The sequence below is a fragment of the Xiphophorus couchianus genome, chromosome 15, assembly GCF_001444195.1.
Source record: "Xiphophorus couchianus chromosome 15, X_couchianus-1.0, whole genome shotgun sequence".
NCBI lineage: Eukaryota > Metazoa > Chordata > Actinopteri > Cyprinodontiformes > Poeciliidae > Xiphophorus > Xiphophorus couchianus.
Window position 1 is genome coordinate 16,286,927 of NC_040242.1, and position 15,180 is coordinate 16,302,106.

The 15,180-nt window shown below is 38.3% G+C and overlaps 1 protein-coding gene across 3 annotated transcripts in view; it reads right to left on the reverse strand.

Annotated features, from left to right (window-relative positions):
* The window catches only part of plcb4b (phospholipase C, beta 4b), a 67,461-nt gene that overhangs the window by 15,192 nt on the left and 37,089 nt on the right, over positions 1–15,180 (reverse strand). For all 3 annotated transcript variants that reach the window (XM_028040281.1, XM_028040279.1, XM_028040280.1), the window contains 13 exons: positions 14,027–14,124; positions 11,379–11,459; positions 10,633–10,692; positions 8,403–8,546; positions 7,194–7,273; positions 6,956–7,009; positions 6,413–6,494; positions 6,226–6,326; positions 4,694–4,751; positions 3,769–3,877; positions 3,394–3,604; positions 2,579–2,672; positions 8–87 (listed from right to left, as the gene is read on the reverse strand). In XM_028040281.1, the coding sequence (XP_027896082.1) occupies positions 8–87; positions 2,579–2,672; positions 3,394–3,604; positions 3,769–3,877; positions 4,694–4,751; positions 6,226–6,326; positions 6,413–6,494; positions 6,956–7,009; positions 7,194–7,273; positions 8,403–8,546; positions 10,633–10,692; positions 11,379–11,459; positions 14,027–14,110 (1,238 nt within the window). In that variant the 5' untranslated portion in view covers positions 14,111–14,124. The remainder of the gene's footprint in view (positions 1–7; positions 88–2,578; positions 2,673–3,393; positions 3,605–3,768; positions 3,878–4,693; positions 4,752–6,225; positions 6,327–6,412; positions 6,495–6,955; positions 7,010–7,193; positions 7,274–8,402; positions 8,547–10,632; positions 10,693–11,378; positions 11,460–14,026; positions 14,125–15,180) is intronic.

Here is a 15,180-nt window from a genome sequence, read left to right on the forward strand (position 1 = left end):
AGTGTACCTGCAATGATTTTCAAAGGATAAAATAACAGGATAATCAGATGTGACAAATGCCGTCTCCTTGATTGCTTGGATCACATCCTGTGGGGATAAAAAGAGACATAAAGGAGTTAGGATATGCAGTTTCACAGTATGAGCACAAGGTGGCAGACAGCTATAATAAGACAGAAAACAGCACTTATTTCTCTTCTGAATCCTCTGCTCTTCTTTGTGCACATCATTTGAAAGTCTTTGTGAGCTTGGCTGGTTTCATACATACTTTTATGATGGCCAAAACCAGATATTTGTGAAGAAAACAGATATTTATTTATCAAACAAAATATGTTTGGTAATCCTAACTTAAAGCAGGAAAAGTTTAATCCGATATGATGTCAGTCAGTAAAAAGGTTATGTGTAGTTTTACAGAAGTAGAAGTAGTTATCTGGGTTCAACTGGTTATGCATGTGACAAAAGTGGATCTCTATGTTATACTAAATCATCTGGAGGATATAGTAAACAAAAAACCTTCTGAAGAAATTTAAACGGGGCCTGCCAAAGTGTGCCCGTCGGTTGGAATCCAGCTTACTGATGCTAAAAATTAGCATTAATGCTAAAGTAAGCTACAATGTACTCAATAGCATGTGGAGAGTCACAAGTATGTTGAAAAAACATGGACTTAACACCATTCAGTATGTTAAAATTAATGTAGAAGCTAAAATTAGCCAAAATGTTAATGTTAGCATAAATGCTGCCAGTGGCACGTAGGGTATCACTAGCATGTTGTCTTACAATGACTTCCTCCATTCAGTGTGCTAAACATGGATAATAAATTTTAAAAATAGCTAAAAAGCTTTTTTTTAGGGAAAAGGCTAGGAAAATGTTTGCGCTAATGTTAGTGCACTGCCTTCTGATTTTTACTTTTGCAAAAGTACAAATCAGACATTTACTCCGTGGCACTTGGTTACCATAAACTTTCTCATCTCTTAGCAACAGATTAACAACAAATATTGTTATTGTTCAAAAAACATAAGATTTCTTCTGCTCTTTTGAAATACTATTTAACTTGTACTAATTAACAACTGTGAAATTTTCAAAAAAGTGAACTAGAAAAACAATTCATCTCTTAAAACCAAATTAATTAATGTTTATAAAACATAAGCTCTTTTGAAATACTGCTTATCTGCTTAGACACAAGAAATTAACAGTTATTAAATTTTGCAAAAAGTAAAAATCAGATATTTACTTCATGGCACTTGGTTACCAGAAAACGAGCTCATCTCTCAGCAACAGATTAACAAAACAATACTGCTATTTTTAAAAAAAACATAACATTTCTTCTGCTCTTCTGAAATACCACTTATCGTATACTAACTTATCAAGAATTGTGCAGTTGGTGAATTTTTCAGAAAAGGGATTTATTTTTGTCATTGGTGGTAAATATATGATAGAACAGATATTCAACAAAAAGGTAAAAATCTGATTTATACTTCATGGGAGTTCGTTACCAGGAAAAAACGCTAATCTCTAAACACTAAAGTAATTATTTTGTATAAAACATAAGCTCTTTTGAAATAGTCTTTATCTGCGTAGACAAGAAATTTACAGTTGGTAAATTTTGCAAAAGTAAAATTCAGATGTTTACTTTGTGGCACTTGGTTACCAGAAAACGCGCTCATCTCTTAGCAACAGATTAACAAGAAATATTGTTATTGTTCAAAAAACAATATTACTTCTGCTTGTTTGAAATACTACTTATTTTATGCTACTTAACAAGAATTGTGCAGTTGGTCAAATTTTCAGAAAAGTAAATTTTTTTTTTTTTTAATCGTTGATGGTGAATGTGTTATAGAACTGACATTCAACACAAAAGCAAAAATCTGATTTATACTTCGTGGCAGTTCATTACCAGAAAAAAAGCTAATCTCTTAGCAACAGCTAAGCAACAAATACTTTTGCTCAAAAAACATAGGATTTATTCTGCTCTTCTGAAATACTAATTATCTTACACTACATATACTTAACAAGAATTGTGCAGTTGGTGAATTTTGCAGAAAAGTGAAAATATACTTTTTTTTTTTGCATTGGTGGTAAAATATAAAACATGTATACTTGTCTGTAGTAAGCGTTCCGCCAAAGTAGCTCTGCCTTCTCTGTAGGAACTCAGTGTTCTCTGTAGTTCTCTACATCTCTTCAGTGTTCTGTTGCTATGGTAATTAATCCTCTGAAAACTGTCATGTGTTAGTGAGACACAGAGGGGGAGACAAAATTCTATCTCTGTTTTGAATCGGACACAAAACGGTGACGGTCAGAATTTGTTTTGATTTGAATTTGGCTCGTTTTTCGCTAATTGCGTCGCTATGATTACTCGAAATAGGAGAGAACATCTCTCCTATGCATTGCTGTGGCAGGCCCCAATTAATGGGCAGAGCACAAGTGCGCAAACCTATTCAGTAAATTCTTAGCTTAAAATGCCAGGATTTGTTAAAGCAGGTTGTCACAGCTTCTGTTTTTTCCAAAAAGCAGAGGGACCCATCTATGAACAGAACTGACTCTTGAATATATTAGCAGGTTCTCCACTGCTGTGGGGATTTACCTTGAACAGGATGTCTGTGCACATGGCCTTGCCATGAGTAATGATGGGTTCCTGGTCCTCCCCTTTGCCATCCCAGCAGTCTAGCTCCACACATCTGATTAGTAAGCAAATAGAAATCTTTCTGAAGTACTCAGATTGCACAATGGACCCATTACAAATTATAAACAGGACATTATGTACATGCATAACCAGATTTTAGCTCATTTTATATCAATGCAGTTTATGAAGAACAATAACTTTTTCTACAAGTTGTGTTTATGAATGACTGACAGGAGCTGTATAAAATAAACTATCAAGTCATTCTGAAAACAGAGTAAACATACTAGCATTAGCATAGCACTTCAGCAAACTGCAGTTCAGCTCTGGAAAAAATGAAGAGACCACTAAAAATGATCAGTTACTCTGAATTTACTTTTATTCCATGAATTACTGAAGTGTCTGAAATTCCAAGCCAAAATTTAGTATTTATTTGCAGAAAATGAGAAATGGTGAAAATAACAAAAAAGATGCAGTGCTTTCAGACCTCAAAGAATGCAAAGAAAGCAAGTTCATATTAATTTAGAAACAATATTAATGTTTTAACTCAGGAAGAGTTCAGAAATCAATATTTGGTGGAATGACCAGGTGGTTTTCAGTGGGGTTCATTGCAGTGGAGTGGGCTCTTCATTTTTTTCAAAGCTAATGTAAAATCAATACATGGCATTAATTTTAATGCATCAAATTCAGACTCTGAATCAGAAAATGCTTATTCTTATATTTTATAGGCAAATAAACATGCCTATTCATTATGATTAGACTGTGCCTCTGTGTAATACCTGCATCCAGATAGCAGGACCTGGCGGTACATCTCCACTGATGACTTCCCTCCAAACTGTCTTCCTGTCAGGTATGTATTGTGGGAGGAGCTGATAAAATAATGAGCCAAAGGCTGATCCATGTCTTGGTACAGCTCTAGTCTGTCCAGGAACACCGGAGCATTTTCGTCTGACATTAGGTAGCGACAGAACCCGTCACTCGACATGCGGCCTAGGAGGAGGAAGACAAGATGAAGATGACTTTGTGATTGTAATAAATTAGCCAGGTTTAAATTCAATAAATACCTGTTTCTGTAGATTCAAGATTACACAGGCAGATGGCAGCAGAGGCAAAGAAAAGTCTGTCTCCAGATTTCATTCATATATTGCTCTTACCTTTTTTCTTCAGCTCTTCGTCCCTTTCATATTTCTCAATGATCTGCATGGCTCTTTTGGGGTCGTAAAATGGAAACAGAATCTCATTTAACCTCGGGTCACGTTGGTTCTACAGAGCAAGACACGAGCACAGGTGTACATCACATGTACGTTACATCCAGTTCCTCCCAACAAACGCTTCTTAAAAAACTTGAAACTACCATGCATGTCAACACTTTCAGTAGAATTTAAAACTCAATTCATATCAAGGATTAATTTTGTGCAAATGCTTGGAGAACGTCTGACTTCAATTTCAGATATTTCTAACACTAGCATGTCTTCAACAGGATGGCATTTAGATCGTAGGGCAAAACCAATCGCTACAAAAATAAGTGCAGAGTTAAAAATGATTCATAACAAGGCAGTCATATGTGCTGGAAGGGTTGAAAGCAGCTCTAACAAGACGTTACAGTGACAGAGCACATTCTTGTAGGCAAAGTGGGAATGAATCCAGCTGAGTCCAGAGCATGGAGCAGCACAGACATGACTGGACAGCAGATGCAACAAGCAGGTATTCAGCCACACACAGGAGGACGGCCGCAAAACACAGACACACAGCAGGAAGCGAGACGAACCAAGCCGGACGCAACAGGATGGAAACCTCTCCTCCTGTTGTCATGACAACACCAATCAGACAATGGGAGGCAAACCTCGCTAAGGGAGAGCAGGAGGAACGGGACGAGAGGGGGCATGCAGAGTTTGGTAGCTGGTGGAAGTTGCCCCTCCAGGCAAGCTGAATGTTGTTTAATTGGGTTTTAAAGATGGCCGATGGAGGGCAACTTCTATCCACAGCAGGAAGGGAAGAGGAGGCGGGGTGGGAGGGCAGCAGAGAGGGGCTGGCTGAAGCCAAATACACAAAGAAGTTAATGAATGATAAAGAGCTTACTTCATTCAGAAAGCTGACTAACTGGTCTACAGTTAAATAATCTGTTTTGTTCCCATTGCTGCAAAGGAATTATTGGAAAAGAAAAAATATTGTTATAACTCTTAAAACGGACATCCACACACTCATCCACACAGTCAGTTAAAATTAGAAAGTGTTTTGTGTTACACTTTTAGTCCAAATTTGTTAAACATATCTCTTTATGTTTGAAGGTTGCCAGTAGGTTGATCCTAATTCAGTGCTGAACTGAAAGCAGGTTAGGCTGTCCAGGCGTAGTTAGTGTAGCAGGAGCAGAAACATTTATCCAAATCATACCCAATGTCACCTAACAGTTCTCACTTTTATTTTAGAGTAGATTATTGAAACAACAAAGTGATATTTTTTTATTTTTCTGTTGATCCATTCTATTCCTGATTATTAGTGCTGGGTAAATGAGGCGTCATGAAGCGTATCGACCCATAGCAAAACTGTATCGATACTGTGTCGATACTGTGTTGCTGAATACTGACACCTGCTGGACATTAAAAATCCCTACAGGCAACATAGTTGACAGACTGATTTGATAACCTGGTCTATACAGTAAGATTTAAGTCATTGTATTTTATTGTATACTATATATTGTATTATGTCATATCTTCAGTTAAATTCAAAATATATTTGATATTCTTCGATACAGTCAATAAATAATGTGAACATGTACCAAGTGATGAAAATTTAAGTGAACATGTATGGAATGAGGATGCTTGTGGACTGGGGGGGAGGGGTTCCACAAATTTTCATTCAAAAAAATAAGTTTGTCCAACATTTTGAAATTTTGTTTGTTACGCTTTTTTGACAACTTCTGCTGCTGTAGAAAAATATGGAGTAAACAATACATTTATATGAAATGATTTATGAAAAGCAACAGTAATTTATAGAATGGCTGTATACCTGAGTTTATGCTAGGTGTATCTGGGACTTCATTCTGATGCCTGGCCCTATAATGCCTCAGCATCGAAGAGGTGGATTTATTTAAATAAGACAATTCTGTCAAACATATGCAACACTTAACCTGAGGAACATAATATGAAAGTAAACTAAGAGTCAATTTCAGCTGAATTTGGATTCAGATAGATCAAGTAGAAACTGAAAATAACCGGATGAAACAACTACGAAGTGATAACCAATACCTAATTTTCTGATGCAAGATCAAAATGGTCCCAAACTACGAAACCTTTCGTTTGCCTTGAGGCTCCATAGTTGACGCTGTACCGTAAAAGATCAAGAATTCTTTTGGCAAATGCATCCCGTTGACAGATTCGCTTCCTTATAAACACAGTTTGGCGCGCCAGTGTCATTTCGAAACAGTTCCTGTATCGGTCACGTGACTTGCTAAAATCAATACGCGCACCGACACGGGGTTTTGTCTATGGGCTTGACGCATGCGCCGACGCATCGGTGTTGCCGGACCCATCACTAGTGATAATGCTCAAAGCCGGTGAACATATCGGCTACACAAACAAGCATGCAGGAGAGTTTAAAACAGGACAGCTTACATTTTCTTGAAGAGCTCCTCTATATCTGTGCGAGGGCAGATCTTCTGTGTCAGCGCGTAGAAAATGTCAAAGGTGAAGTCTGAGGGTTCAATCTCGTCATTCTGCAGCCATATACAGAAACACCACACACTTTAAGATTCAATGCATAAGAAGTGATCAAATGGAAGTACCTGGCTCTCGCTTTTACCTTTCCACTGGGAAGACCTAGATCCTTCAGAGCCTGAAAGATCCCTTTCTCTGTCTTCCCTGATGCAAAGGTTCTTGTGATACTAAAAAGGAAAGGATAAAGTTATAAGTAACAAATCAAAGAACCAGTTCTCAGACACAAGCAATGTAAAACTGTGGCAGAGGTTTATCTTCCAGCAAGACAACAGTCCTATAGGTATAAACAGGGCTACAAAGCATATTCATATCTTATGCAAAGTTCAAACCCCCTAAAAGATATTTTGGGGAACAAATGCTCTATAATACATACAATGTTTAGATTAAGCTATTCTACAAATAATTGGCAATAATCTACATTTTTATATAAAACAGTTTGAAATACAGAAACAACTTTCCTTCACCTTTACAATTTTGCACTATTGAATTGGTCTGTCACATGAATTCCCAATAAAATGAACATTAGGGCTGCAGTGATACAAAAGGTAAAAATAGCTAAAAGTTTAATAAAAATACTTAAGCAAGGCACTGTGAAACATGTTCAGAAATGCATAAAAATTATTCTTACCCTCTAACAGGGATCTTCCCGTTGACATTGGTCAAGAAACACATCCTCATCCAACTAAATAAGTACATTTGAAGGCACACAAAAACAAAAACAATCAAAGAAAAGTTCAAAAAGAGTTCATGGGTATAAGCCCATAGACTTTGCAGGCGGATCAATTTCTCTACAAACACTCCAGTGTAAAGGGTTTACAGTGTTTCCCAGTATTTGGAGGCTGAAAAAACAGCATAAATACACTCACTGTTTCTTGAGGCATGTCATTGGACACACGTTGTTGGCCTTAAAGTTGTGGATCACCGACCTCAAACCCTCAATCCATTTCTGAAAACAGCCAAGCGTACGTATTAAAAATTACACATGAGCACACTGCTGCCCCCTACAGACAGTGAAATGTCTGTAGGGGGGGTCAAATAGTAAACACTAAAGGTCCTAATTGTATTGTGTCAATAAAAACAAGAAAAAACCCTCAATTTACACAACATCTTAGAAATGTACTAATTAGTTGAAATTAAATCAGACAATTTTCTCTTTATTTGCTACTTTTCACAGGTTGAATACTGAAAAATAACAGCATGTCATGTCTCACTTATCCTGAGTTGAGTAAAAATCAGATGAATGTTTAGAACTTATACTTCGATGTTTCATAATTCTCTGGTGGATTCAAAATCACTTTCTCTGTTAAGAAACCCACATTGCTCTCTTTTCTGTGCTACAGTGCAGAGAACAAAAAATGAGAACCAGTCCAATTGGATTTGGCATGCCAGACTTTTAAAAAAGATTATATAGTGGTACCTCTTCTTCATAAAGACCAAAATTAAACAGTCTCCAACAATGTAAAAAGAACATTGCCTTTGCTGGTTTAAAAACTAATTAACCACAATTGGAGTAGTAAAAAGAGAATAAAAGAGTGTAGCAATTGAAAATCACAAAATATGTAGGTGACAGTTGGAGCTCATCTAAAATCTAAAACATGGTGGAAGTTGCTCCTCCAGGCAAGCTCTTCTGTATCTTGTTGAGACAAGATACAGAAGAGAAGCGACAGAGAAAACGATTCACTCAAATGCGTCTATTTATCACAATGACTCAAGGCCGTGTGTAGGAGGGAGAATGTACATCATCCTGCATTCTCTTTCCTTTCATTCTTAATGAAATAGTTACTCTGTGTGGGTGCTGCTTTGGCCTTTATATACAGTAGATTACTGAATTAATTTTGGCTACACTCCAACTGCTGAAAAGCCTTTAGGATGTTTTTTTTTTTTAGCAACATGCTTTGTGACCCTTAGAGAATTCTGGCTTTGTGCATTATTAATCAAAGTGCCATGCAATACAGATCAGGTGGGATGCCAACTATATTTTCTAATTGAAACAGGATCGTATTGTTTCTTGTTCACTCCTGTATCGGCACCGTTTGTGTAATACAAAGGTTTTGAAAATAACTGAATGCATTTACCCTGGCTGTGTCGGGGCTCTCTGCCACCATGAACATGAAGCTCAGGTTGACCAGGTCAGTGCCACTGCAGATGCAGATGATGCATCCCTCCAGGTCGGCCTCTGTCTTTCCTATGGCCTCGAATGAGGACAGGATCTTTGGGTCCTGGGAAAATAAGGAAAGATCAACAAACTGAGTGCTGTACACGTCATCAAAGGTAAGCAAAGTTAAGGAAGTTACAAAAAGGGGCAGAAAGATATCCTTAAAAAGTAATTTAATGTGCCTATTGTGTGCTCTTTCCTTTGGTTTGTTATTTTGTTTGTTTTTCTTTTTAATTCCTGTAAAGCACTTTGAACAGTCATTTTATTGGGTTGTTGTTGATAACGTCACATTTCAAAACATTAAAAGTTGCTACACCAGGTTGAATTTTATGTATATTTTCCTCTATACCAAAAGTTATGCACACAACCTCAAGTATATACATGCACTCCACTAACATCTATTTTGAAAGCGATACATTTTGTAGCAAACATCAGGTTTCTGCCATAATTCTGGCTGGACATCCAACCCTGACTTTTACCAGAATTAGTAGAGTTAATATAAACTGGCTGTTTCCTGGTACAAATCTGGATTTTATGAGCTATTTATTTTCAACAACACTGAAGTTTGGACCAATTCAAAATCTTAATGTTAGTCTGAATTATGCGTTCCAAAAAACAGTTTTGATGCATTTCAGTCATTGTCCTGTTGGAAACCCTCAGCTACATCCAAGTTTCAACAATCCAATTTCCAGCAGTTCCTGGAAAGTACAATCTCCAGCCAGAATTATACGAGGCAGCATGTGGTTTTTCTGCACCCAGCAAATAGGCATTTGTCCAAATTGTGTGGGTGTATGCCTATATTTCTATGCATAATTTTCAACCTGAGTGGATTAGACGAAAAACTGCATTAAATTCAAACATTGGCTACCTATTTTACCTTACTGTTTACAATAACTCTAAAACTAAATAGCTAAAATATGTAATTAAACTGCCAAATGATGAGTGTAAGTACACCAACAGGCTGGGAATGACTCTCCTTCCAGTGGAGCGTAAAATCCATTCTCAAAAAATGAGAGAAGAAAATCACAGCATCAGTTGTCCCCCTCTCATGGTTTTAATCAGACATCAGCTTTGTCACCGCAGGAGAAACTAATGTGTATTTGTTGTATGATTGAATTAACAGCAACAGGCGTTTCAGCTTTAAAATCCCAGCTGGCTATCTCATCCATCTCCTCTTCCTCATTGGATTATTTGGAACAGCTGTGCCGTCCTTTGTGGAGAAGCCCTGCTATCGCCTTCCTGCCACTTACAAAACACCGTGCAGCATTTGAACAAACACAACGCTATCGAGCTGTAGCATCTGAATACGTGTCCACACACACAGGTTAACATCAAAACATCTGCAGCCGATCGGTTACGTTTGCAGCACTTCTCTACGCAGTCTTTTGCAGACTTTCAGCTACTTGATGAGTTTGTATACAGATATTGATATAAAGCAGGGAACCCTACCCCTAAGTTTAGAAGCATCTAATAACAGCATCCATAATTCATACAGTTGGAATCGAGTCAAATATTACATTATAGTGAGTCGGCGTCAATAGTGCAGCGAATGAATCAATATTTAATATACAGAGAGACCCTAAGGGTTTATATTTGTGTGTGTCTGGTTTGCTGATTGGTTGCCAGATGCAGTGAAGGAGCAAGCTGACTCCTGGTCAAAATGTCTCTTCAGAATCACCTCCTTATTAGAGGACGAGGATGTCTTTCCCTTTCTTCGTCCCGACAGAGACACAACGTCTTATACCTGTGAGCTGTTGATCTCCTTAACCCAAAGGTTCTCAGGCAGCGTATTATTACAGAGGCACCATTATTCGTTTTTCCTCTTAGGGTCAAACAAACACAATAAAACATGATTCAAATACAGCCGGTGGCCGAACTCATCCAGGGTTGTATCAATATTGAGGTGTTAAATATTTAATGTTTATGTATAAGTCATCAGTGGGAAGTCAGTCGGGATTATTAGGCGATGCTGAAATACGCCACTGAAGCATAATTTTAGACATGAATTATGCCGCTTAAAAATCGGCCTCCCCAGATTTGTTGTTTTAAACAGGAGAGTTGCAGTGAGAAAACAAGCCTTTGTTGTGGGATGAGAGTGCAAGTTTCAGTGAAAGCAGAAGTGAGAAGATTGCCTTTCCAAAAAGTCTCACCTTAGGGACGGCACCGACACGGATACTGTTGATAAGAGAACACTCGAGAACCTGGCCCTCCTGCGGGACACAGACATCGGTTAAGAATAAAATAAAATAACTGCATTTTCATATTTTAGCTTCACATGTAAGCTAATAAAAAGTTACTCCCTAAAATTTAAATTAAAACTGTGTCAGAGAAAACAAGACCTACAAAAGTATTTAGCTAAGCTTAGCGTCGTCTTGCTGAACCAATGGCAATGTCAGTGAGGCCTAGACTTTGCAGGTATTACAATATTTTTGACAGGAATCCAACTGGCAATTTGGATTGATTTTTTTCTAAACTCAAAGAATAACCTTTTAAAATTAGAATTAGTCAAATTTGGATTATTTTTTTTAAACAATACCCAGAATAGTATAGAGTCGTAGGCCAAGAAAATTGCTTATTTATCAGTGAACATATAGGACTGTGTAACATTAAGAAAGAAATTGTAGTAAAAGTAAGGCTTTACTGTGGATTTTGTTTGTTTCTGTCAAATATAAGTCATACCTTTATTGTATTAGTTAAGGCTGTAACTTTCTGCACTTTGCCGGCTTTTCTATGCTTTTGACTTACTTTTTTCAGGAAACAAAGTGTGGTCTGCTTAAGGAGGGTAGACTATTTCTCGAAACACAATATAAGAAGCTTTATGATTGAGGACGGAGTCTGGAGTGTCTCCTGACGTTAAAAAATGATAGCTGAAAGACAGATAAGAGGAAGATTGTACCTTTCCCTCACTCTTCCATGTGATAAAGAAGCCATATTCATCCACCTTCATCTGACAGTTGGGCTCAAAGAGGTATGGGTCCTGAGAAGGAGAATTGCATTTTCATATTAGAGGCTTCATTGATCAAAGAGTTTCATTTGATGTAGCCTCATATTACACAACCTGCAAGGCTTATACAATCAGACAAGAGGATGAAACCCTAATATATTCTATAAGGCAAGAACCTTACGCACACACGTTTGCGTGGCTATCTTTGTGGGGACTTTCCACTGACTTCCATTAATTTCTACAGCCTAAACCTTACCCTTACCCTTATCCTAACCATTACATTCCTAACCCTAATCCTAATCAAAACTCAACTCACACCTTAGTCCTAAATCTGACCCCTGACCCAAAAATAGCGTTTCCCCTTGTGGGGACCAGGCTTCAGTCCCCACAAGCAGCAGTGGGTCTCCACAACGTAGTACATGTCAGGAAAATGGTCCCCACAAGGTATTACAAACAAACGCGCGCACACACACACACACAGGTGGAAACTTTTCCTTCTAAAATAATGCACAAAAGCATTCACTTTGTACAAATAGACAGTTTAATCTAGATAAAAATGATCAGTACAGTAAGAGATGTACAAATGTAAACTTTTGGTATGTAGAATTAGTGCTCCACTTCACATAAAGAAAATATAAATAGGAGTATACCTGTATATGAATAACTTCAATATTGAATATCAAAGGCAGAGCATATGAACATTTGTATTCCCTTCCCCTCTGATCTGAGATGGCCAAAAAGATTAAAAGGGGGAACAAACAGAAGGGGATCGATGCTGAGAGGTCACTCTTCTTCTAATATTAGCAATGGGGAACAATGCCACACACAAGTGCACACGCACATCTACACGTAATGCATTATTTTAGGATGCCTGCTGCCATTAGATACATGGCCACAAATGGGCCGCTGACCTGTTTCGCTGACGCGCGTCATCTGAAACCACCAGAAAATGAAGAAAACATTCAATCTTCCATCCAGGAAGCAGAGAGGCCTCTGAGAGCTCGGCTAAAAGCTTTCAATTCACTTTCACCTGAATTAAGGCTGACAGGGACTTAATTTTACAAAGTAGCCCGTTCTTTGAGGGAGATGGCAAAAGGGTGCGCTACTGCAGTCAGACTGAAAAACTAGATCTTATAATGACAAAAGGAATCAAATATTCAAGGGTTTGACTTTCATCTCTGAATGGATGGATTCTGTCTTTCCTATCCAAGATGCCACATCAGTGTGTGTGTGTGTGTACGCACAAAACTACATTTAAAATGGAAAGTACAAATCTAGAAAGTGTGGCGTGCACTTGTATCCAGTGCCTATCCTTTCTGCTGTGTTTCTTGGTCTCCATGATGCCGTTTGTTCACTAATGTTCTCCAGCAAACCTCTGAGGCCGTGACAGGACCAAGCATTCGCCAGAAACCCATGCTTATGAGTTTTCAGCGTCTCGCAGTTCTGGCCCGTCACTGTCTGCCTTCAGCAGCTGTCAATATGAAGCTGCCTGGTCCCATAGAAACCAAACACCAGCCACATCTTCAGCGATTGATTTCCTATCAGCGAGATAATGAAAGGAATACGCAGAGGAAGGAGCGCTTTGGCTCTTAGCATGATGAATTGCTCTCCATCTCTTTAACCTTTCACTTCCATGACTGTGGGCTGTCGGAGAGGGAAAATACATTTGAAATGTCTCTCATAGACAAACACATTGTAATTACTGCAGATCTATAACCCATTTAAAACCTATTGTACTTCAAAACACTTAAATGTTGTCGAAACAGGGAGGCAGAACCTCTATTAGAGTAGTGGAACCGCATTCTGACTAGAGTGAACGTTTGATTAAAATTCAACAGGCCACTTAGAACATGTGCGTATTACCTGCCTCCACCATCTGTCGCTCAGTGAGGTTTCAGTCAGTGGGGAATGTTTTTGTGTGGAAACAAAAGAAACTATCTTTGCTGTTTAGCGTGGTTCTGTGCCCTCATAAGTGACATGTTTATGTTGTTTCAGTCGACCTTAAATGTACCCTGCAATCTTTACAAAGTTCAACTTTATGCAGGTTTTCTTTTTTCAGATATAAATAATCTCATTTTAGAATATAATTAGTCCTTAAGGAAAAAGAAAAAAAAAAGCAGAGGTGAGATGAAAAGCTGACCTTATTAACATTCAGGCCGGTTCCATCATGTTCTGCCTCTGCTTGGCTCAAAGTTCACAGCAGCAACACGCTGAGGATGCTCATCAAAAGTACGGCAACCCAGTTTTAATTGCTCTCATTGACGTGACCGTGGATATGATCATGGCTCTCCACGCACGCGTTCATATTTTCCACTGTGTTCTGAGAGGGATCCTCCTCCCCTCTCTGACAGCTGCATGGATGGAGAGGACTGAGGGGATTTCCTGGTGCATGCAGGGCAACACGCATGTCTTTCTGCTGGGGTGGGTGACACACTTTCCCTTTGCCTGTCAAATGTCCTACCTAAATGCCCTCATTAAGTTCATCAGAAGAAATGGGGGCCAAAACAAGATATATTTTTGAAGTCCACTGTTATAATTAAACTCGGAAGCATGTTTTCATCCAATTATAATTATTTGCAGATAACAAACGCACAGTTTACCTCATCAAACCTGTCGAAGGAGGCACCTTCTTGCATGAACTCAGGCAGGTGCTTCTGCCAGTTGAACTCATAGGACTTTGTCATGGCTGCTCACAATCCTGAGACACAAAAGAAAAAGAACAGGTTAGTCTAAAAACAAAATGTGCATGACAACTGGTAGTTCTATCTTGCCCTTTGACTGACACACAATATGTCTTAGATGAACCTCACCTATTGCTCAATTATTGCTGGAGTACAGTAAATAGAAAAAAAAACCAAATATCTTTAAGGACTCTGACATTGCACTAAAACCAGTGTATCTGCAGGTTTCACCAACTCAAATTTAAGATTTTTTAAGACCAATTTAAGCCTTGTGTTTCCACAGAAAAGTACGAACTATGTACAGCAAACTGCCTGTACTTCTGCACTTACCCAGGACAGACGCAGAAAAGCTTTCTAGCTAACTAGCAAGGGGCCACCAGTAGCATCAACCATCCAGAGTCACACACAACGACTCAAACGTTTGAAGTCCCGCAAGAAAAAAAACAACATATGATTACATAGTCCTGTCAAGACAAAATTTAATACCTGAGATAAACGTATTTAATGCAAACTTACTTTAAAAAAACTAAATAAATAAATTTAAGACATATTAAGGCCTAAATTTTAGATACACAAATTTAAGACTTTAAGGATGGGCAGACACCCAGTAAAACTCCTGACCAACATGCCCACACAGTCACTTACAAACATCTGCTCAGAAAAAACGGCTTTATATTGTTTGCTTAAGGTTGGTTTATTAACATCCAAACAGGAGTCTAGCTGTCCCATGCTCAACAGCAGTGGCGTTATGCCCCGACTGTTAGTACAAGGCCTACAAAGGTTATAAAGTAGCTGAAAATTGATAACGTCAAGGATCGATTAGTACATCCATATTGTTCCTATGTGAATGACCCAACTGGGTTTACTTATGCAGTTAGTCTGAGAGGGGGCTTATTTGAAGCCATGCATATTGAACACAAGAACAGCACCCATGATTCCTGCAGCAATTCATCAGGTCAATATAGAGCAATTCGGGAGCCTTTTTTTTTCAGTCTATCAGGCACATAGATCCTTTGGCAGGAAATGACAGAAGCAGGTTGAGGAAGCAACACTCTACATCTTGATCTAACTCC